This window comes from Maniola jurtina, chromosome 12, assembly GCF_905333055.1.
Source record: "Maniola jurtina chromosome 12, ilManJurt1.1, whole genome shotgun sequence".
In the NCBI taxonomy this organism is placed as follows: Eukaryota; Metazoa; Arthropoda; class Insecta; order Lepidoptera; family Nymphalidae; genus Maniola; species Maniola jurtina.
The window spans coordinates 4667497-4690752 of NC_060040.1; the positions used below are offsets into that span (position 1 = coordinate 4667497).

A 23256-nucleotide genomic window follows, 5' to 3' on the forward strand; every position below is an offset into this window, starting at 1 on the left:
GTACTTTACAAACTTTAAGTGTAACATTTAGTCATTACCGTATCTATTTCCTACTTGTCTAACACGTACATACGTGTGTTTGGATTAGATAAACTATGCTGAGTAACGCATTAAGCAAGCAGGTAGGTAGGTGCCTAAAGTGTTTCTGATGCGTAAAGGAAGGACACCCTTAAGTGGTGATGAGTGATGTCATAACGATTTGACAAGTCTGATAAGAGCTTATCGCGAATGCGTCAATGCATCAGTATCACAGGTACAAACGCAGGGCTACGACATTTTCGCACAAGCTACAAGTAAGTACTACAGAAGAGGAAGCGGTTATAGTCTAATAATACAAACATCGGCCCCCTATTAGGGAGTCTGGGATTCGAATCCGGGGACTTACCTTATATTGAACTATATTATGTGCTCACCTGTGCACTATATTATGTGACTTTTCAGAGTGATGTGCGTTTCACTCAATTAAATATCACTTGCAAGTTGCTTTAACGAAGGAAAACACCGTGAGAAAACCTGCACGCCTGAGAGTTCCCTATAGTGTTCTCGAAGGTGTGTGAAGTCCGCCAATCCGTACTCGGCCAGTGTGGTGGATTGTGGCTAAGACCTTCTCGTTCTGACCCTGACTGAGTAGTGAGCTGAGTGGTTGATGATGATGTTGATGTATATTAAGTCATTGTCATGATGTCATGGCACATGTGATGGCAAAATATCTAACCGGCTTCTTGAAGTTGTGATAAGTAAACGGCTTACAGACCTGTGACCAGACCTTCATCCATCTAATTCTAGCAATACTTAGGATGCCCAACAGGAACTTACTTACAGGCAAGTAACCTACGTTTTCCCTTTACTTGTCCATTTATAGGCTGAGATAACAGGTATATAGGTAGGTAGGTACCCACCTACTGTAAAACAAAGGAGTTGCAGGAAACGATTTCATTAGACTTCCATGAGTTATCTCGGAGAGATAAACCGATAAAAGTCTATTGACAATGTGCGATGTTTAGATTGCGTAGCGAGATAGAAAGGTAGGTATGCAGGTATATTGCGTGAGAAATAATAGGTAGGTACCTACGCATAATTATTCACATATTCAGCTCCTTCAATATTTATTTAGGTTATGAAAAATTTGTTATGTTAAAGTTGTTGAAAAGTGACGTTGGTTCTGTGACTTTTTGAGACTCAACTTATTTAATTTGGAGGAGCTCCGTTTTAATTTGCAAGTATTTTATCAAAATTGAGTCAGCACGCATAACTTTGGGATAACCAATTCAGGAACGCAATACACATAAAAATTTGTAATGGATATGCAATTGAAATCGCTGCATCAAGTAAAAACAAACAAAGTAAGAAGCGCCATGTTTATAAAAGCTCGCAAAGCGCGCTCCTGTTCATGCCAATCTTGCGGCGAGCAACTTGTTGCCGTTGTGAACTTTCCGCCGGACCGAGACCGCGCTATCGGGCCTCCCTGTCGGGGGAGGAGCGAGCGCGGGGAGCGCGCCGCGGCCGTCGGTCCGCTCGCTCCACGCGCGCCGTCACTCAGTCGCTTCTCACTCGGCGCCGTGAGCGGTAGTGTCGCGCCTCGACGAGCGCACTTGGCCGTTATGTGTCGTAAATCGAAACAAGTTTGACGGGAAATTCGTAAAGTTTTCCGACTGCATCCGGAGTAGCTCAGCGATGTGCTCCGCAACAGTGACGTACTGAACAGTGACAGTTTTAACTTTTAAGCCAGCCGATCGAAATGTTATCACTTGGATTATTGAGTGTGTGGTATGCGGCTTGGAGTTGGACGTACCTGGGCGCCGGTGGGGCGTCGCTGACGAGCCGAGTGGCGGAGGCGCCGCAGGAGTGCGAGTGGCAGCGCGTGTCGGGCGGCGCGGGCGAGCCCACGCGCGTGCAGCTGGCGTGCTCGCTGCGCACCGCCGCGGGCGCCACGGACCTGCTCGCCGGCCTCAGCGCCTCGCAGGCGCAGCGCATCACCTCGCTCGATCTCCATTGTACTGACGTGCTATTCTTCGAGAGTTCGCTCGACGTCGGCAGGAGAAAAGAGGAGGGCACCGAACTCCTATCGAGATTTCACAATCTCAAAGAAATGAGGATAGAGTCTTGTAAAATTCGATACGTGCCATCGGCCGTGTTGTCACCTCTTAGCGGATTACGAAGCTTGTCCATTCGCACACACAATACTGACTGGTCGGCTATGTCGATGGAGTTTCATCGTGATTCCTTCCGTGGACTTACCGATTTGAGAAATTTGGATTTAGGAGATAACAACATATGGATTTTACCGTCAGAGATATTCTGCCCCCTGTACAATTTGAAAGATTTAAATATCACACAGAATCGTTTGCAAGATATATCCAATCTAGGTTTCTCTGACTGGGGCAACGGTCCTACTGCACCGGGGAAATCGTGTAATACTGTGTTAGAGACTTTGGACATGTCGTATAATGAAATAAGTGGTCTTCCAGACAATGGACTATCAAGTTTACGTGCACTTCAAAAGTTGTTATTGCAGAACAATAGGATATCTAACGTAGCTGATCGAGCTTTTGTAGGATTGAGTGACCTGCAAATCCTTAATTTATCATCCAATGCTCTGACTGCTTTACCTCCAGAGATGTTCCAATCCTCGCGAGATATAAAGCAAATATACCTTAACAACAATTCGTTGAGTGTCCTTGCACCAGGATTACTTGAAGGTTTGGATCAATTGCAAATTTTGGATTTATCATCTAATGAGCTGACAAGTGAGTGGGTCAATAGAGATACGTTTTCTGGATTAGTGCGTCTCATTGTTTTAAATTTATCACACAATAGGATAACAAAGATTGACGCTTTACTATTTCAAGATTTAAATAATCTCCAGTTTTTGAGTTTAGAATTCAATAACATTGGACGAATAGCAGATGGGGCATTTTCCAATTTGAAAAATCTCCATTCACTCTCTTTGGCTCACAATAATATCATTGAAGTGGACAGCAATCATTTTTCCAATTTGTATGTTCTAAACCAGTTATTCCTCGATGGAAACAGAATTACCAAAGTAGACCTCCGTTCATTCGAAAATATTACAAAGCTTCACGATTTGGGGTTAAGTGGAAACCAGTTGACTGAAGTCCCCGAAGCTATAAAAACATTAAGGTTTTTAACATCATTGGACTTGGGTATGAATAGGATTACTAAAGTCACAACAACTCAGTTTGAGGGATTAGATGATTTGTATGGCCTGCGGCTAGTCGGAAACAAAATTGAGAAAATTTCTAAAGATACATTCTCGGCCTTGCCGTCACTGCAGATATTGAATTTAGCGTCAAACAACATCGACCAAATTGATGACGGAGCTTTTGCCTCAAATATGCAGTTGAAGGCCATTGGATTAGATGGCAATAAATTGGTGGATTTAAAAGGAATATTTACTACCACACAACCTCTTGTTTGGCTGAATGTTTCCAATAATGAGCTGCTTTGGTTTGACTATAGCCACATACCAACTAATCTCGAATGGCTAGATATGCACGAAAATAAAATAGAAAAGCTGGAAGATACATATGGGGTGAAAGAAACTTGTAACGTAAAAATGCTGGATGTGAGCAACAACAAGCTTCGAAGCATCGACGAGTTTTCTTTTCCCAGTAGCATAGAAACAGCTGTTCTAAACAATAATCACATTGAAAAAATTAATCCCGGTACTTTTCTGCAAAAATACAACTTGAACAAAGTTATGCTTTATTCAAATAAGATAAAAACGTTAGACGTGGGAGCTTTCGCTATATCATCTGTGCCAGAAGACAAAGATTTCCCAGAGTTCTATATAAGCGAGAATCCATTTGAGTGTGATTGTACAATGGAATGGTTGCAGCGAATAAATCAATTGAGTGACCTAAGGCAGCGACCCAGGGTAATGGATTTAGAAAGTGTAAGGTGCTCTTTAACACATTCACGAAGTAATTCAGATATGCTTTTACTAGAAGTGAAATCTTCCGAATTCTTATGCGAATATGATTCCCACTGCTTTACTCTGTGCCATTGTTGTGATTTTGATGCCTGCGACTGCAAGATGACTTGTCCAGATAAGTGCTCATGTTATCATGATCTCACCTGGAACTCCAACGTCGTCGATTGTTCCAGCGCCGGCTACGATCACGTGCCCGAGCAGATACCGATGGACGCGACCGAAATCTATTTAGACGGAAACGATCTAAAAGATTTAGGAAATCACGTATTTATCGGTAAAAAACGACTGCAAGTTTTGTATCTTAACAACAGCAATATCAACACAATACAAAACAGAACGTTTAACGGTATCGAATCACTGAGAGTACTTCACTTAGAAAACAATAACTTGGAAACGTTAAGAAATACCCAGTTCACGAGGCTTCAGAATCTCAACGAGCTTTATTTACAAGATAACAAAATCAAAGTCATAGAGAACGATACCTTTAATTACTTGCCGTCACTGGAGTTTTTAAATCTCGACAACAACGGATATGTTGATTACATGCCGTGGCGAGTCATCACAGATAACAATCCTCGCACGCGTGTGTCCGTCGACGGCAACAACTGGATATGCGATTGTAAGGACGTAGCGCAGTTGAATCAATGGCTGATAAAAAAATCTAAAGATACCGAAAGCATGATGTGCTACTTTGCTCATGGCCAGCCAATGAATAAAACTATCGCGACCGTAGCGAAGGAATGTAAAACGGAGACCACTACCGAGGAAACCGGCACCGAGACTCTAAAGCGGTTATTCATCGAATCGAATGATGGGGTCGAAAATTATATTCCATACATTGCGGGAGTCTTGATAATAGTAATCGTGCTTTTATTGATGTGTGCATTGTTTCTCTTCGTATTCAGAGAAGATTTTAAACTATGGATGCATTCAAAATACGGTGTACGAGTATTCAGTTCCACGCCAAAGGACATGAACGATAATAAAAATAAGCGGTTCGACGCATTCTTTGTGTATAACTCACGAGATGAAGACTTCGTCACGCGTGCCGTGAGCTCCGAGTTAGAGAATTCGGGTCACACTTTGTGTCTCCAACATAGAGACCTCCAACTGATCGAGAGGCGGTCTAGTGATAGTTTAGTGAGTGCGGCTGAAAGTTCAAAAAGACTCGTGATAGTGTTATCCATAAACTTTTTGCAACAAGAGTGGTACGCGCCCGAGTCGAGAGCGGCCGTACAAAGTGCTATAAACTCAGTGAACGTGAGACATAGACGTCAGAAAATAGTTTTCCTCGTAACGACTGACTTAAGTGCCATAAATATTGATCCAGATCTTAAAGTGTTACTCAAAACGTGTACAGTGATCGTGTGGGGTGAAAAGAACTGTTGGGAGAAACTAAATTTTCGGTTGCCTGACGTTGACGTCACGCTGCCGAATCGGACGCTTCACAACGCGAATAATATTAAGACTAGTAATAGGGAAGGGTTCGGGAGGCACGGTAATTTGAGGTACACTGCGCCGCCTACGTCCCACGACCCTTGGTATAAGTACGGGATGGCGCCTCCTATCTTAATGATGTCGAGTCCGATGCATTCGACGAGCGCGAGTGCGGAGGTCTCGGCGCGCAGCACCGAGGACGAGACGTGCTCCGTGGCGAGTAGCGAGGGCCGGCCCGACGACCGGTTACCGCACCACCACAGCTACGTCTCCATAGACAACCACCAGTGCGAGGAGCGCCCGCTCAGGCCCGCGCAACAAATACCCATGTCCAACACGAGACCCACTAACGTGAGAAAGACTTACTTTGTATAGAGCAATGAAAATGTGATTTATTTTAATTGTACATAAATATTCAATTGTAATGATAAGACTTGAAACTTGTAATATTATACGGACGTGTATTAAGCATGATAATGTTAAGTATGAGAGATAAGCTGTTGGTGCTGAACGCTAAACGTAATGACGTAACGATGGGGTTCTTAACCTTTTGTTGTTATTTGTTAATTCACAATTACATGTACTACGAGTACCTTATCATTTAATATTGTTTACGTAATAGTATTCGACTGCATTTAAATATTTAACGTACCTGTTTATCAGACAGCCATCATGTTAGCTGTTTTAACTTGTACATGACTTACAAAACAAAACATTCCTTATCTTATGTAACGCCGAACGTTTCTAATGTTTTGAGGTTCCTGACTAAATTAGTCTAGCTAGTATATCTCGTGGAGTTAACGACTAATTTGTGATAATTTAGGTACTTATTTTTGTCCCTACGATTCGAGTGAGAAGTGTATAAAAGAACAAAATATTTTAAGAATGTAAATAGATTGATCAAGTTTCATAGCTGTCGAAGAACTGAAATGTACCCTAGTCAATTGTAAATAGCTATCTCTAGATAATAAGAATATAATTTGTGATGTAATTATTAGTTAGAATATTGAAAATCGTATTTATTACGCTTCCGAAATGCAGAGTATAAAATAAAAATAATATTTTTGTCTAAATGTCCGATTTTTATTCTTGATCCTCATAAGCCTGAGATCTTGAAGTAAATTTTGAAAAGGTGTTTGATGAAAATTTTTTGAGGTCGATCAAATTTTCGTAGCTTCAAACAATACAGGACCATCATATTATTAATTTTCAGTTTTTATCAAATACTTCCTCAAAATTCCTCTTTTTACGACCTCTTGGGCAAATATTTAAAAAAAAAGTAGTTATATTATAGTCTCAGTTGGGTTATAACTTATGAGTTATAAATTATATTCGAATATACAACTCTGCAAAATGAGTGGAACGTTAAAAAAACAGTCAAGTAACTGTGTTAACAAACCACTCAACTCTCCGAATAATAATAATATTATGTTAGTTACGATTTTATTTTTTGATGTTCGACTAATTGTGCCAGCATGTATATTTGAGATCTCTTTCAACTAAGACATGCCCGTTTTTAATATTACATCATCGCCAAAACGTTATTATAAACTCATATCTAAAATCAAAGTGATTGAATAGAGTCGAGAGTTGAGGTTAGAAAAAATTTTCATCGCCATAATCAATTTAACGAATAGCTTTATTCGCCCATCCACATTCGAATGTATAAATATTTATTTTATCTAAATTGATCAAGCGGGATAAGATCGCGTTGAGGCCGGCGAGATTTAGGTTCACCGCAGACATTGCTTCAGACCACTGCACCGTACGTGCGCTGTCAGACTAGAGACTTTGTCTTACTTTTACTAGACTAGAGACTGTCTGACTTTGACTTTGACTTTACCTATTTAGTTTTGTCTTGAGTATTAATTTTTTTGAACGTTTTAATTTGTTGTCACCATTAGTACTTTCTATGCTAGAAAAACATTATTTTCGTCAAGTCGTCAAAATTCCACGGACACGTAGATATGAAGCGATTTGGTAGCTCGTTTCTTATTCTAACCGCTAGGATATGAAATATCCTTCCAGCATCATTTCTTAGGTACCTAAGAAAACTGATGTCGGAAGGGCATCAAGTCAAGAGTAAATGGGCATCTTCTAGGCAAGCATACGCTCCATCTTAGCCTGCATCATCACTTGCCAGCAAGTCTGATTGCAGCCAGCGCTAGTCTATAAATAAAAAATAAAATGTGACGTCTTTGACATTTTCTTAGGTAAGAAAATGTCAAGCTGTAAAATTACAGAAACAATTACCATTTCGATTCAGATAAGTAGAGTTCAGTAGGTTTGTACTTAGATTCTTCGAAAGATAGATGCAGGTAGATGCAATTGCTGAATGCTTTGAAGGGTAGAAATAGAGACAAATATAAATACAATTAGGAATTGTTTATCATGCCCATAATAAGAGCACAATATTAAATTCATGATTAGCTTTTCAAAAGGGATGTTGATATAAAACTTTTTGTCGTACGATATGTCCGTAATGTGTGATCTTCCGCTGTGCTAAGGCAAACTAAAATCAAGATTAAAGCAATGTTAATAAGTGAATTTACGTACAATAGGTCTGACATCACGTAGATAGTGTTGTTAAACAAACAGCTGTATCATAGAATCTTTTTAATTCATTTTACCAACTTCAAAGGCTGTAGAGCCATGTTAAAATTGGTTTGTTTATAACTAATAATATACAGTGTGTATCATTGCCTATTAAATAGATTGCTGATAGTTGGTACACCAGCAAGGCTAGCATATTTGTGATTGGGAATTTACAGCTCAAAAAATTCATGCAGGTTTTATTTTATACCTTGGAAATGCGGTTACAATCATTTCAATAAGTAAGTACCTAATGTAAATTTTCAAAATATTACTCGGTCTCTACATATTAAAATTTAAAAGCAATCTACTTTTATCATACTCTGTAATATGACGTGGTTTGCTTGGTATAACTAATCTTAATCTTATTATTATTATTTACCTAAATTGTAACGTGTCGATGATAGGTCTACTTGTAGGTTGCAAGTTGGGTGTTGCTTTATTGGTTTTAGTTTTTGTTGTGTTTTGGTTCTGCCAGCTGCATTGTGGCATCTAATTTTTTTTAGTTGAACAAGTATATTCTCCTATCCTCCTATATCTTCTTATCAAAAGCTGGAACTCATTCATCATCATCATTGTCAGCCGATAAACGTCCACTAACTGGACACAGCTGGACTGCTGAAAACTGACTACTTAACTGACGTAAATAAAATACAGATAAAATCCCTGGATCTAGAAAGACTCCACCCAAGTGAAGCCGGAGCAGATCAGTCATCTTATCGTGATTGTTTTATCAACTCATCACCGGCTCACTACTGAGTACGTATTTCTTCTCAGAATGAGAAGAGTTCGGACTGGCAGATTTCATTTGAGAACGTTATGGAGAACTCTCAGGCGTAGATATAGGGTTTCTCATGATGTTTTCCTTCACTGTTCGAAAAGTTAGAGGCGCATGCCCGGGATCGAACCCGTGACCCTCCAAATAGGAGGCAGACGTCTTAACCACTGGACTTTTACTGCTCGAGGTTGTAATAAAGTTTCGTAATATTTTCGTGGTCTTTTAAAATGTTTTGACGGATGCCTGCGCATACGCACACTTTTAAGAATGGCCGCGACAGTGCTCTCGCGCCGCGTGCCTGGAACCCGCTGCGAAACTATAAATCATCGCTGAACTGAGCGTCCATGGGGATGTATAAGGGCATTAGCACACTTAATACTTTTAGAATCAGATACTAGCGAATCCGGTTGTATACAAGTGTCTAAACGACTTGTATCACCGAATTTAGGGTTAGGGTTTTATTTTTAAAGACTACCAGTGCAGCGTTGGGTGTTTTTTAACTGTCTATCAAAATCTGGAATTTTTACAATAGGTCAATTTTATTATCGCACTATTATAATACCAGATGACACTTGCTACTTTGTCGTTGCGATAGGACTGCAAATGTATACCACCAGCATACTGAAATTTATCAACTATCAATTTAATGCATAGTCAATATACATCGATACTCAGATAAATGATTCTATAAATTAGTGTAGCTAACCCTAAAAAATAATCCTAATCTAAAGAACCTAGATTTACTACCTTGCTTTGCAAATGTAACTATGTTTTGAATGGTAGAGATCGCTGTGCAGCGATAGGTAAAACCACCAAGTTTTACCTTCTAACTTTTCTATTACTGTAGGTACTATCTTTTATTACTGTGAAAAAAACTATCATGTTTACATAGCTCACTACTCATCCTTCACAATTTATGTCTAATTTACCTTTTACAAATATTCCGGTTTTGTGACGGAATAAACAGTTTATCGACGAGTATCTTTCGCTCCTGTTTCTGACGGACCAATTGTTGATCACTTCTGATATGAATGCGAAAGGTATTGAGTGTGCCCTAGGCCTAAACACCACCATAATTGACTTTTGATTGCACTTCGATGTCTCTCCTTATTTAACTAGCTAAATCGGGGCAATTGATTCTGTAGAACAATACATCATTGTCATATACAATGTAGATAACGTTGCATATTAATAAATTCTTTATCTCAAATTGATAAATATTCATATGAACCGCGCCGTTTGATCCGTCTTACTTACCTTCTGCAAAAAATATAAGTATAAGAAAATCGACTCTATTTTGTGCCTTTATAACTTTGCCATTTGATAGAGGTGATCGAATAGGTACTTATAGTACTGCATAAATATTATGTGTGATGACGCCTATCATATTTAAATTATAAATCATAAACTTTATTGCCTTTAAGTTGCTGAGTGCTGACGTAAATTATATAAGAACACAGAAAATAATAATATTACTTACAGATAGATTGATAATAATAATAATAATTAATTTCAGCCATTAGTTGACCGCGACGCGATGAAGGTTAAGTACTTTTGTTTGTGTAGAGATTTACTTAACTGATATCGCTTAGATTAGATTGCTGGCGAAACGTAAAACTTTAAAACTCAAACTCTTTCTATAATTCTATAAGACAACTTAGTTATTTATTAAACTTGATTCTACCACTTTTCGGTAAACAGATCGTTAGGTGTGGGATCGAAGCCTTATGTATAATATACGAGGACGAGTTTTATTACTTGTCTTTGTAGGGATATCATATTACTGTACAATAAATTACTACACATCCTTTATACTTATTATTAAAATAACCTAAACCTACCTAGCCTAACAGTTTATTTTCAAGAGACTTTAATATTTAAATTGTTAATTTTGTATTTTACATTAATTGATATGTAAATTAGATTAGATGACAAACATTAAATAGGCTTACAGAACTATAGACAGGTCGATTCGTCTAAGCATACAATTTATTTACGGATGAAATTAATACTTAATTAATTTATCTGTAATCTGCCAAGTTATTTAGTAACGTTTTCGTTTTAATTAAAAATAAACCATAAGTACACAATAACTTTGCTTTAGTTACGAGTAAGTACCTACTTATCGATAGATTACATATTGATTAAGTATTAATTTTGCCTGTTTCTCTTTAGTGTTATCTGTACCTACAATCTACATATTATCCACTTATTACGTTCATGATAATCTCATAGCCTGAAGAACCACAGGAGTCGGAACCTAGTTATAAGAGAGAAAAATGGAGAGGTAAAATCCTGATCATTTTCGCCATTTTTCTCTATGAAATACTGCTGATATTACAATACAAGTAGGTATGTCTAAAATTAAAGCAATTTTATTGTTTTCGACTTGGCTGAGCCATAATTGTTACAAGTGTACAGTCAGCAACAAAGCTACTACGTTTGCACTTTGCAGCACGCCGCCATAGTTCTGGCGGATGCAAACCTAGCTTTGTTGCTGACTGTACCTATGTACTGATTCTGTCACCATCATTGAAAATGTTGGAATATGCGAGAGAGAAGGAAACTTAGGTAAAGCGTCTTAAATAAGGGACACAGAATTCTGAACTAAGAACTCCAGATCGTTAGTTGTTGCATCGAAACCTAAGTAGGTATATAATATTGATAAGAAAGTCTCACTGAGCCGGTTATTGCTAATTATCATGACTAAGTAGACAGTCCTATCTTCCAAGTCCAATGGACAAGGTCCGAAGATAGCCAATAATCTTAATTGTAGAGGTGGACATTGGTGGGACACGACCGAGCCACCCGCCGCCGCACCGCGCAGCTTTGCCAGATGATATGTGGTGAATCCTACGAATTGAAAAGGTACGAAAAGTCTTAGAAAGATGCTACGATGCTGCGCCCCCGATTGAAGTAAAAAAGTTTTCGAAAAATCTGTTAATCGCTGTTTTTAACAATGGATATTTGCATTGACGATTCTTTGAGGTGTAAAAAAGTTACAAAAGACTAAAAAGCCCGAATTATTTACTCGTAAGTCTCTTTGAAAAAGTACGAAAATAAGATTTCTCCATTTCTATTACCATATTTAGAATTCTATGGCCACGACTCCTTTTCCACTTTAACGAATCATAATAATTAAGATATTGGTACTGCCGGACCGAGTCTGCTGGACTCCAGAGGTAGGTCACCGTAACATGATCCGTCGACGGTCGAGATTACATATCGAATGATCGGTTCTAAATCGCGTCTATCGTCCGAGGCGTGTCTGGGCCCCGAGAGTCATTCATTCCCGCCAATACTTACAAATCGAACACTCATCACCTTTTTCTGTGCAATACGATACTCCAACGTTTGTTGTGGACGGCGTTCTATGCTACAACCAGTTCTGAATGGGCTTGAGGTTAGGGTTGACACTTGTACAGTACGTTTGGGAAATCGAAAAATATTACGTGGTTTCATGTCGTGATTCAAGTGATTGATAAACAAGGTAGCGTCAATGCATGGGATTTCTTAATGACAAAGTTGCGTGGAAGTAACCAGGTGAGCTTTCAGTTGCCCACGCAATGGTGTAGGTATAAATTGTTACATTATAATATATACTAATGTTATATTATTGTCATGTTGTAAAATCTTGTAACTTTTTGATGATTCGGAAAAAGCAACAGTTAGCTGTTGCTGTTTTTTAACGGCTCTTCTCACTAGAATCTGCATTAGATCTGCAATAGAGTCACAGACGTAGATTAAGATATTATTTGCCTACTTGAAATAAAATGAATTCCGATTTTGATAACAGACAGAACGGAGGTTTCAAATTAACTGTAAAGTCGGGTTGAAATCGGATTGTACGTATTTTTATAGTGAGTAAGTACCTAACTATGTCTTTCAAAAAAATATGCAACTGCAATTGGGCACTAAATTATTCGGAACTAATACTTTTACTATTATAGTTAGTTATAGCATAACTACGACAAAGTCCAGCAAACTAGGTATCTAGGCATGTATCTGGAACGTGAAATCTTTTCCATGGTGGCAACCCTAACTGAGACCAACTTCCAATATCTCCAGCTTGTGTGGAAAATATTTAAAGTCGAGGTGACAATTGATTATGTGTCCGGCGGAGACAAAAAGCGGAATGGCTCGATTAGTTATGTCTCCACGTAGCACCGAACAATAGATTGGTTCTGCTTTATGATTCTATAAACGTTTATGTCCTCGTGAACGGCGCTTAAGCTTTTTAAGATTGTGACGTTATCGCTCTCCGTGACAGGTTTATTATAAAAGTTTCGATTGTGGTATAAAAATGCATTGTTTTATGCTTATGCAGTTTAAAATGCGGTCGTATGCAAAAATCTTTGCCCTGGCGAGTTCAAAATATGCACTGAAATATGCGTTTTAAAATTATGCGCTGTTTATAACATACATATAATGATGAAATTGACGAGCATCATTTAGTAGGTAATTTGTAAGTTACGAAGGTAAGATCACAGTCAAGTTAAAAACTTTGACATTAATGAAAAACTTAATTATTCTTAATGTTTTCTAATCATAATTATCTTTATGCAAACAAATGGTACATCTTATATTTTTATTATCTGTGAACTAAGTAATAGCCAAAGAAATATTTAAAGTTGACGTCGCTCGAGGCGTAGGTGTTGAGATTTGGCTATAACATAATAAAAAAACCGTTACAACTTCGTAGACAAATAATATTCATTAGTCGCCTATTTACCTTCTAGTCGTAACTTTGAATGTTTCTATTTCTATATTGTAAAATATGTGAGCCATATCTACAAATTATAGGTTTGTTAAAAAGTACAGGTATGGGTTAGATTATACTTAATTAAAATGTAATGGATATGAATATTGTGAATTTTTGTCGTGGATAGCTTTCTTGAAGTCTATATTGTATGTTTATTTAAAAAGCTTTTAAATGGGTACTACTATTTATTGAATAATAATTGACCTGTTTGAAAGTATAAAGTTTTTTGAAAATAGTTTCTGCTTTGCAGTTTACTGTTTTTACCTTTTCATGGCTCAGGCTAACTAATCTTGAAGAAATTCGACACAGATAGTTCGTACGTTGGAGGTCATTGATATAGGAGGAATATCTTGAGACGGACATAGGAAGGATATAGGATTTACTGTATTTTTACCCTAGAGAAACGGTTCCTGGTATTAAAAAAACCTAATTACTTGCATACGAAGTCGCGAGCTAAAGCTAAAGGCAGCTGGTACCTACTATGAACTAGCGAATCTGTGTAACGTCCCACATACCTACCTATAATAATTATTATTTAATATACATTTGCCCAATGCTCAAGAACCAGAATAGTAATTATTGAGTGCAGCTGTTTCCGCCGATGGGTGGAGTCACCTTTTTTTTTTAATAAATGTTCCGCGATCATTGGTGGAAGGAAGATACTAAGGAATTACTTCAGAGTCGGCGCAGACGGCGAACAAATGTCATCGAAGGGTAAAAGTTCGCGAAGCGTGGCCAATGGCCATAGTTGTTCTTATTAGGTTTTTAACCTTGTTGGACACTTTAACAAAACTGTCCATTTGATAAAAATAATCGTAATTTTTTGTGTTTTCTTGTTTCTTTATACTTTATTTTTGAAGGTGAAATGTTTCGTTTATCTTTATGCTTAATTAAAAGTGAATTGAATGCCTACAAACCTAAACTTACGCCAATAAACAATTGTGTATCTTTATTTAAACTAAATATATTATATTAAAATAAAATTACTCAAAGTTAATTAAAATATTTGTGTTTGGTTTGACTTGGATCTCTACAATTTTTTTTTTCACATTTTGTAATTTAATATTGATAGAACTAAATCTCAAACATCTTTTAAAAAAATACCTTTTATCTCCACTATCTAATGTTAAAATTTGTTTAAAGAAAATAGAAAATACTTATAATTTTTTCCAAGCGAATAAATGTAGATACTAGGCATATTAGGGAAGCGTGTGGAATATTTTTGAGAGAACGAGTTTTCACTAGACAACCGCTAGGATATGGCACGCCCTTCCGGCATCAGTTTTCCCTTCCACTTTTAATATGGGTACCTTCAAGTCAAGAGTGAATAGGCAACTTCTAGGCAAGCGCACTCCATCTTAGGCTGCTTCATCACTTGATAGCAGGTCTGATTGCAGCCGCGCGCTAGGCAGTAAATTTAAAGAAAATCTCTAACTTAACGACTACGCTACACAAACTTTATTAGTCCTAAAATTTTTGTCCGTGGTCTGCGCTGCGCCGTCTCTAAATTCGCAGGAGAATACGTGTTGAAGGCAAAGAATGTCACGCATATGTTCCTGGTTGGTATGAGCTCATTAACTTTTTGTATAGCACAAAATATGTTAATGTTTTGATAAAATGTGACACGTGAAAATGGTGAAACCGAAAATGAATTATGAAATGTCAAGGGCGTTACTGCACCAATCAGACTCCTAAAATTAAATATGGGGAATCTTTTATACACGCAAGAGACTATAAAACTGTTAATATACAAGGAAGATAGATTCACTGACTGATCTCAACGCAAACTCTTGCCCCTGAAAAGCTGAAATTTTAAACACAGGTTCTCTTTGAATTTTGAAAACAGACCACCTATTTTTACCCGACTACGGCAAAGTCAAAAGGAAGGGTTATGATTTTAGCCGTCTATGTATTTATTGAGCTGACATTATTAGAACTAATTGTTTGAATAACTTATTGTTATTTTGATAACTTATTAGTGAATTAGTCTAATTATTTTCCTCTATAGTTCAAGTAACAAATTCCTACCACAAACACTTCGTTATCACAATAAGATGTCTCTATTTTCCGGAATATAGTGACCGCAATCCTACTAACATTGAATAGCAAAAATGAATCGTTCTTCACTAAGTAAGTATGTTGTGAAAAATATTGTGTCTGCCCAATCTCTAGTTATTGTTACAAAATATGTTAGTAAGAAGTTTTGCCAAAAATAATATGGAAATGTCAAACACGAACATTTTCCGTAACAGCTCTAGAATTGAACCCAGGAGGTCCTGTTTTTAGTATTTAGAGGTCTAAACATTATAAAAAATATTCATGTGTAGATCTAGGAATTCGTAATAAATTTAATCACTTCCGTTAAACAACCGCAACGTTACCTGGGTGGTTTCGAGATCTCCGAACGATAACATATTATTTTTAATTATCATCCTTAGAGGGCGGGCCCCTTAACCCCTAATCTCTATTTTTGATAGGAGGTAAGTTTTAGGAAACATCTGTGAGTTATTTTAATAGTCGTATAATTTTTTTAGCTAACTACAGTTGTGGGTTAAGCGGTGATAGCCTAGGCCTAGTGGTTAGTCGGCATCCTATTCATGTGGTCGACTCGGTGGTTCGATTCCGGGCACGCACCTCTAACTTTTCGGAGTTATGTGCGTTTTGAGAAATTAAATATGGCTGGCTAAAATACATATTGTGAGGAAACCTGCAAGTCTGAGAGTTCTGCATAATTCCTAAAGCTAGCTGTATGAAGTCTGCCAATCGGCAATTGGCCAGCAGCTATGGCTAAATCCTCGTCAAAATATAAAAAGTTCATTCCCGCGACTTCCTCCGCGTACCCCTATAAACCCCATGAGCACTCTTGAACTAAGTTTTTCCACGATTAAAGTGTTCTTTGTCCGTCTCCAGGGCGCAAACTGTGACTGACAAGATCGGTTCAATAGTTGAGCCGTAAAAAGCTAACAGAATGGGCAGACAGATCGACACACAAACACATTTGCATTTATTATTATCAGGTGGTATTTTTGGTGTAAGTAGGTAGGTAGGTACTTATTTGGATTGCAGTTTTTGAACTTCATCTTGTTAATTATTATCATTCTAAAGGGTGGGTTCGAAACAACCCCTAATCACTATTTTTGATATATGTTTTAAGAAGCATCTGCGAGCTTAGAACAGCTATTAGTCATACAAATCTTCTAGTCGTTATCTATTACATTTTTAAGAGGGAGGGTCTAAAAGCTCAATGAGTGTAAGCTGTAGTGCGAAGATCTTAGCGATAAGTTTGTTGTGGCGCAGACCTAAGATACGACAAAACTGATTTGTGATTTGTAAAATATTATTATATATCCTAATGTAAATAACGGGTTTAATTGATCATAATAAATGATAGTCTAAAATAGAAATAATTCCCATTTTTGCCTAGACTAAATGAATGACATGATAGAGTACAATAATTATTCTTATTTTTAACCCCCAACCCAAAAAGAGGGGTGTTATAAGTTTGACGTGTGTATCTGTGTATCTGTCTGTGGTATCGTAGCTCATAAACTAATGAACCGATTTTAATTCAGTTTTTTTGTTTGAAAGGTTCTTAGCTATAACCCAAGAAAATCGGTTTAGCCGTTTGAAAGTTATCAGCTCTTTTCTAGTTACTGTAACCTTCACTTGTCGGAGGTGTTATAAATTCTTAATTTACACTTGTTCCTAGACTTAAGTCTGCACTCTGCATCAGTGCTTAGTGCTATTTAAAGATTAAAAGCTCATTAAAATATTTGAACTGCAACATAATAATATTATTAAAATTCCTATTCGTAAATGTCAGTGATTTTGCAATGTTGGGTTCAAAAATTGTTAGAATACTATAAATGGTAATGTTTACTTAAGTTAATGAAACTCGTAAATGACTTGGCAGATTAGGTATTTCGTGTTGTAAACAAAGCATCAACAAAGTAATTTTGTATTCGTAAATAATAGAATTACTTATGTATCTAAAAAAATTGTATAGGTATATTTATTAATACTAGGTAGGGTTAGCTTTACATGTAGTTTCACTATAATTGTAGAGAAGTTAGGTATATCTAATGATACAGGATTGCAAGTGAGGATCTTTTTCATGAACTTCACGGTATGAAAGTGGAATTTTCTATAGATAAGTAATAACCTTATTATGTGATATACTCACGTTTTATTAGATATACCTACTTACCATACCTTTCGCTGAAGTGGGATATTTTAAAGTGCTAATTTTCACTAGTTCTTATTTCTGGTACAATTATTGCACTGCTTAGTGACATTGAATTTGGTAAAATTTCGGTGATATTTAAATACCTATTTGTTACATATGTACTTACACTGTTAATTCTTATAAAATATTCAGTATTTTCCCCACTTTTCGTCATCCTTAAAATGAAATCACATGAATTCGATGACCAGATCTCGTATGTGTAAAAAAATCTGGCATTTGTTTGATGAGCGATCACCAATAAACCACAAAGGTTTAGCTCAAAATCCGGCATATGTGGTTGGGGAGTACCCTCGCCACAAAAAAAATTAAGTGGATAGAATTGAATATGCTTATTAGGTTAGCATCGGGTAGGGTACAGCGGAGCATGAGCTCACAATACCTAGTTAAAATTAGCCCCCAAGAGACTTTAAACGGAAAGCTGTAGAGTCGAAAAATATTACAAATGCGAAAGTGTCTGTCCGTTTGTCTGCTAGCTTTTCGTTTATATAGCCTGTGGTTTCACCTGATGGTAAGTGACAGTGGCCTAAAATATAATTGCCTTACTCTACTTAGGTATAATGGAAGGTGTAAAGTAGTTTAAACTTTAATGGACTCGTGCTTAAATCGAGTTTGTATTATTTATTCTATTTTTAATTATGTATATATTTGACATAGACCGGGAAATAGTGACAGAAAATTCCCAGTCATTTGTTACCATTATATTTGTTTAAAATCAAATACGTTTTTCTCAACCCCTACAGGTTTATCATAGGTACTTGTGGGAAAATGACTGGGTATTTTCTGTCACTATCTCCCGGCCTACTAGCTTAGTCTAAACTTTACTAAAATAGTGTAAATATTAATTAGTACAGGAAATTTAAAACTTAATAGGCACCTGTAGTGCGCGAGTTGAGATGGCAACCTGTCCCGTACCTACTATAGTAATCTATCTACCTACTTATTTATTTAAATATGTAAAAATGTATATGTATACAGTTAGGAATTGGTAGGCGATTCTGTACTTTTTAATTTAAAAATTTATCAGTCATAAAATTGAAACGCAATCAAATAAAATTACACCAATATTTCAGTCCTTTGTGTTCGTATGAATTCAATTTTAAAACTGTATCTAAAAGTTTAGGCAACAAAGCGACTTCATTATAATTCTGTTCTGTATCAGAGGACGATTTCTTTACATTTTGCCGCCACAATGCGGCGTATTCTAGACTTTTTAATTTATTTCGGTCACGGGAGTCGGATTACGTAATTAGTGAGACTATTTGGACTTTAGAGCGTGAGCATTATATTTTTTAAGTTTTCGACATAATTAGCGGGCTAAGTTTTATATTTTTAGGGTTCCGTACGTATCTCTTTTTCTGCTGTTTTGCACGTCGCGGTCCCGGGAAGACTGGTCAGTGAAGGCAGAAGGTTTTAGTCCGTATGTCGCCAGGAGCATCCTAGCGAAGTCGGACATGTTAATATTTTAATGACATCCATGAGGATTTCTAATGGAAGAAAAAAAGGATTTCATAACTCCAGAGAAAAAAAGAACCTGTACAGGATCACTTGATCATTGTCTGTCTATCATGACCCATCAAAGGAATAAAAACCTGTAAGGTAGGTATTTCCTGTTGACACAGCACAAGCAAAGGGGAAAATCCAAAAATACGAATTTGTGTTTAAATCACAAAATAATATAAGTAATTAAAAATAATTATTTCTCTCACGTGGGTACGGAATCTCTTATGTGCGTATTCAACTCTCACTTGACTGGTATTTAAGGTGATAATTAGCAGCTTTGCTCTTGTTTCTAACTTTATTATTCTCAATGGTGTACCTACTGATACAGGGGGCTACGAAATTCTACTAGGTATTTCTCTAGTGAGTAGGTACAGGTCAATGATCTTTATGAGTACCTATTTAAAAATATGACACAGAACAAAACACGTTTATCAAAGATAATTTGATAAGATTGGTCTTGATTTTCAAAAATCAACAATAGTGATCTCATTTTGACAAACTATTTATTTTTTCAACTATTAGGTATCTATATATAACTAAGTAGGGTTTTTATCTATCGAATTTTCCAAATGGTACCTACCTACTTACTTGAAAAGTTATATCTAAACCTGGATTTCAGTGACAGATTTGCCTGTTTTTTTTTTTGGCTGTGTTATCTTTATTTTTATCCAGAATAGATTAATTTGCATGCGGTCACCGAATGGCTTTTTGAAAATGTCTCTCCCAGGGTCGAAGGATTTTTAACTATTAACACACAAAAGTAATTTACTAACAAACCAAAATATATAATACGCACTTGTTGTTAAGTATTATGAAGTTGATAAAAAATTCAATTAATAACAAGTGGTCACAAGTGCAACTTCTGTCATTTATACGTCGAACCCCGTTTCGTGAACGAGCATTGTACTGTCCCCCTATAAATAAAGCGCATTTGGTATCAAAACGAACAAAAGGTTAAAAAACGTAACGCATAAAAAGCAGCCGCGGTTATCTATTAGTATCTAGTTAGAATTACACACGCAGATGTTACAAAAATAATAATCCGTCTGAGTTCCGTGCCCTCACGAACGCGTTCCTGAGTGTAAAAAAGTTGGCTAAGTGTCAGTCGTAGTCAGCCATAAAAGGATTCCGTAGACGATCCGAAAACTAGTCGATCCACCGATTTTTTTATAAGTGGCGGTCTACAACTCCGAATAGAGAGTCTGTATAATATTAGACTCTCCCGTCTCCCGTTTCTACAGCCTCAACCTCTGATTCAATAGACAAATCCTTCTGAAGATTCAGACGTTGAACGTATATACTTATCAACAATTTATTATGCTATTTACTTAATTTTTCCTTTTATTGCATAGACTGTTGATAGGTTATGTTCATGATTTGCAGTTTATTAAGATAGGAACTTACTTTGTTATGTCGTTGATTAAATAGCTCGGTTTTCTTGAGGCTTTTAGTACAAAAACACATTTTGCTTAGTCTTTCAATACCTCCTTTCAACTCCTATATTAGAGATAGAGGCACACAGAAATTGACAGTTTTCAATAAACAAAACGGCTTTATTGAATTTATTATTTGGCGATTGAAAAATTGGCCTTTAGATAATAATTGACAAGACAATCAAAGACAAGACTTTGAGAACTTCGAATAACGTGAAAGGATGGCTCTACTTTTAGTACTATTTTTTATTCTAATCTAAATTCATAAAAGTTTCGTGTTACCAGACAGAGTATTTACTACACAGTACACACATTGAAATTATTCGAAGCTGTAGACCGTACACTGTATATGACTGATAGGTGATCCCGAGAAAACTTTTAAAGTATCTACCGTTTTCGTTATTTCACTGCTGAACCCCGAAAAAAAATATTTCTTTTACCTGAACGGTGAGTTTTAAAGACAGTAGGGATTTGCTCCGTTAAATAAATAGTCGCAAGCGGCTTAGTCACAAGACTTATAAATTGTTTTTTGAGTTGACATAACATATTGGTTGGGGTACACTTACTTCTAAATTTAGCGCGTAAATTCATGCCTAATATTTTAACGTGTATGTGCATCAAGTTTCAGATTTAGTATTTTTTTTTAAATATGTAACTAGCGACGCGCCCGGATCGGCCGGGTATTTTATTGCAATTTTCGTAGAGATCTGTAATTTCCTTCTTTCACTATAGAATAATGTAGCTTTCTACTGGTGAAAGAATTTTCAAAATCGGTTCAGTAGTTCTAGAGATTACTTCCTACAATCAAACTTACACCTCTTTACATTATTAGTACAGATATCACATGAGTGCTTAGTAGTAATAAGTAGGTCCCTAAGTAAAGTGGTGATAGGCTAGGCACATGAGTAATTTGGTTCGATTCTGGGCAGGCTCCCCTAACTTTTCGGAGCTACGAGTATGTGCGTTTTCTTGCTTTAACGGTAAAAGAAAACATTGTGAGGAAACCTGCACGCCTGAGAGTTCTTCATAATATTCCTAAATGTGTATTTACTAAGCTGCACTTGGTGGAATATGACCTAAACCCTTCTTATGCTGAGAGGAGACCCATGCTCTGCAGTAGTGGGCTGGTGACACATGGTGATGGGTTGAGAACTTGAGATGAAGATAATAATGATGACTCAACAAACCAGTACCTACAGCCGTTCCTTTTCATTTTCGAAAACTGACTGATGTTCTAAAAATATTTGCCGTCAGTTTTCCAGTTTTACGTAGAAATTATAAATAGATAAAAGGTAGATACCTATAGATATCCCTAGAAAACCTGCATTCACAATGATTACCTATTTCACCAATGACCCAATGCAATACCTGTAATGCACAATTATTGAAGTATTAATTTACATACTAGGTACTAGTACACCCGAGCAAATGTGTTTTGCGAAGTCAGCGCCAGGTGGTAGTGAAACGAGTATATCTACTTGAATTACACCATGTTTCTTTTAGTAGATACTTACCTACTTGTAAAAACATTATTTCTACGACTTGTTATGTAAACTGCCTTATAGATTACTAGATGACGGCCGCGTGGATATAGTTTTTTTAATCCTTTGGAATTAGATTCTCTGCGATAAAAAGTAGCCTTAATAATATGTCTGTCTTAAGGTTACAAACTATCTTTGTAACTTATAGATGAAGTGGGCGACTTCGTCCACGTGGATTTAGGCTTTTTTTAAATCCTGTGGTTCCCACAGAGAACCACAAAGAAAGAAAGAGAACAAAGAAAGAGAGAGAGAAGACAGTCAAAGAGTTCCTCTTTGATTTTATGAGACAAATAGTAACCCTTTTATATTATGTCCTTTCCTGGGATGCAATACCTATATATATCTCTGTACTAAATATCAAAAACGGTTAAACAGCTAGGTATATGACAAGCTAGCAGGCGACAGACAGACAGATAGACTTCCGCATTTATAATATTAGTATCTATGGTTATGGCTGTGTTTAGCCTAAAGGGTGTTTTTATGTGTCAACTAACTGTCTAGCCCCGAGAATTTCTGAAAATCCTTTATTAGTGGCGGTCTTAGTAAAGTAGTTTTAGGTACTTTGTAGTCAAAACTTACATCCAAAAGCCTATCATTTCATGCAATGCGCCCACGAGTAGGTACCTTTACTCATGTGGGCTAACTGCGCTGCACCATTGGTATTCCTCATTGCTCAGGGTAATACTCCTTCCATAAACTGTAGAGGTTCTAATATTTCAATACTAACGCAGTAGGCGCCCAGATCCTATCGATACATGCGTAGATTATTGTAGGTAGATTGCAACGGAACTTGTTGCGTAACGAAAAAGCGTCATACGATATTTGACGAAAAACATGCGTAGAGTAGCAATACAAAGCGTAGTAACAAGTTGGAGATTTCCTGTTTTACTCACCCACCCATCTGCCAACAAGAAATCGGTCCAAAATATCGCGTTACGTTTGTATTTGTACACAAGTTATGAAAGGCACGGATGTTAACAGGGCTCTCTCCGTCACTCGTTTCATACAATCG

The 23256-nt window shown here is 36.9% G+C and overlaps 1 protein-coding gene across 1 annotated transcript; it reads left to right on the top strand.

The window, feature by feature from the left end:
• The first annotated feature begins 1555 nt into the window (after positions 1-1555).
• On the top strand, positions 1556-6459 carry LOC123870082 (toll-like receptor Tollo). The gene has a single exon (XM_045913248.1). It carries the CDS (start codon positions 1739-1741, stop codon positions 5765-5767), a length of 4029 nt encoding a protein of 1342 aa, XP_045769204.1. The 5' UTR covers positions 1556-1738; the 3' UTR covers positions 5768-6459.
• The last annotated feature ends 16797 nt before the right edge of the window (positions 6460-23256 follow it).

Coding starts and splice junctions, on each gene's coding strand:
- LOC123870082 (XM_045913248.1), top strand. CDS start 1,739: ATGTTATCACTTGGATTATTGAGTGTGTGGTATGCGGCTTGGAGTTGG.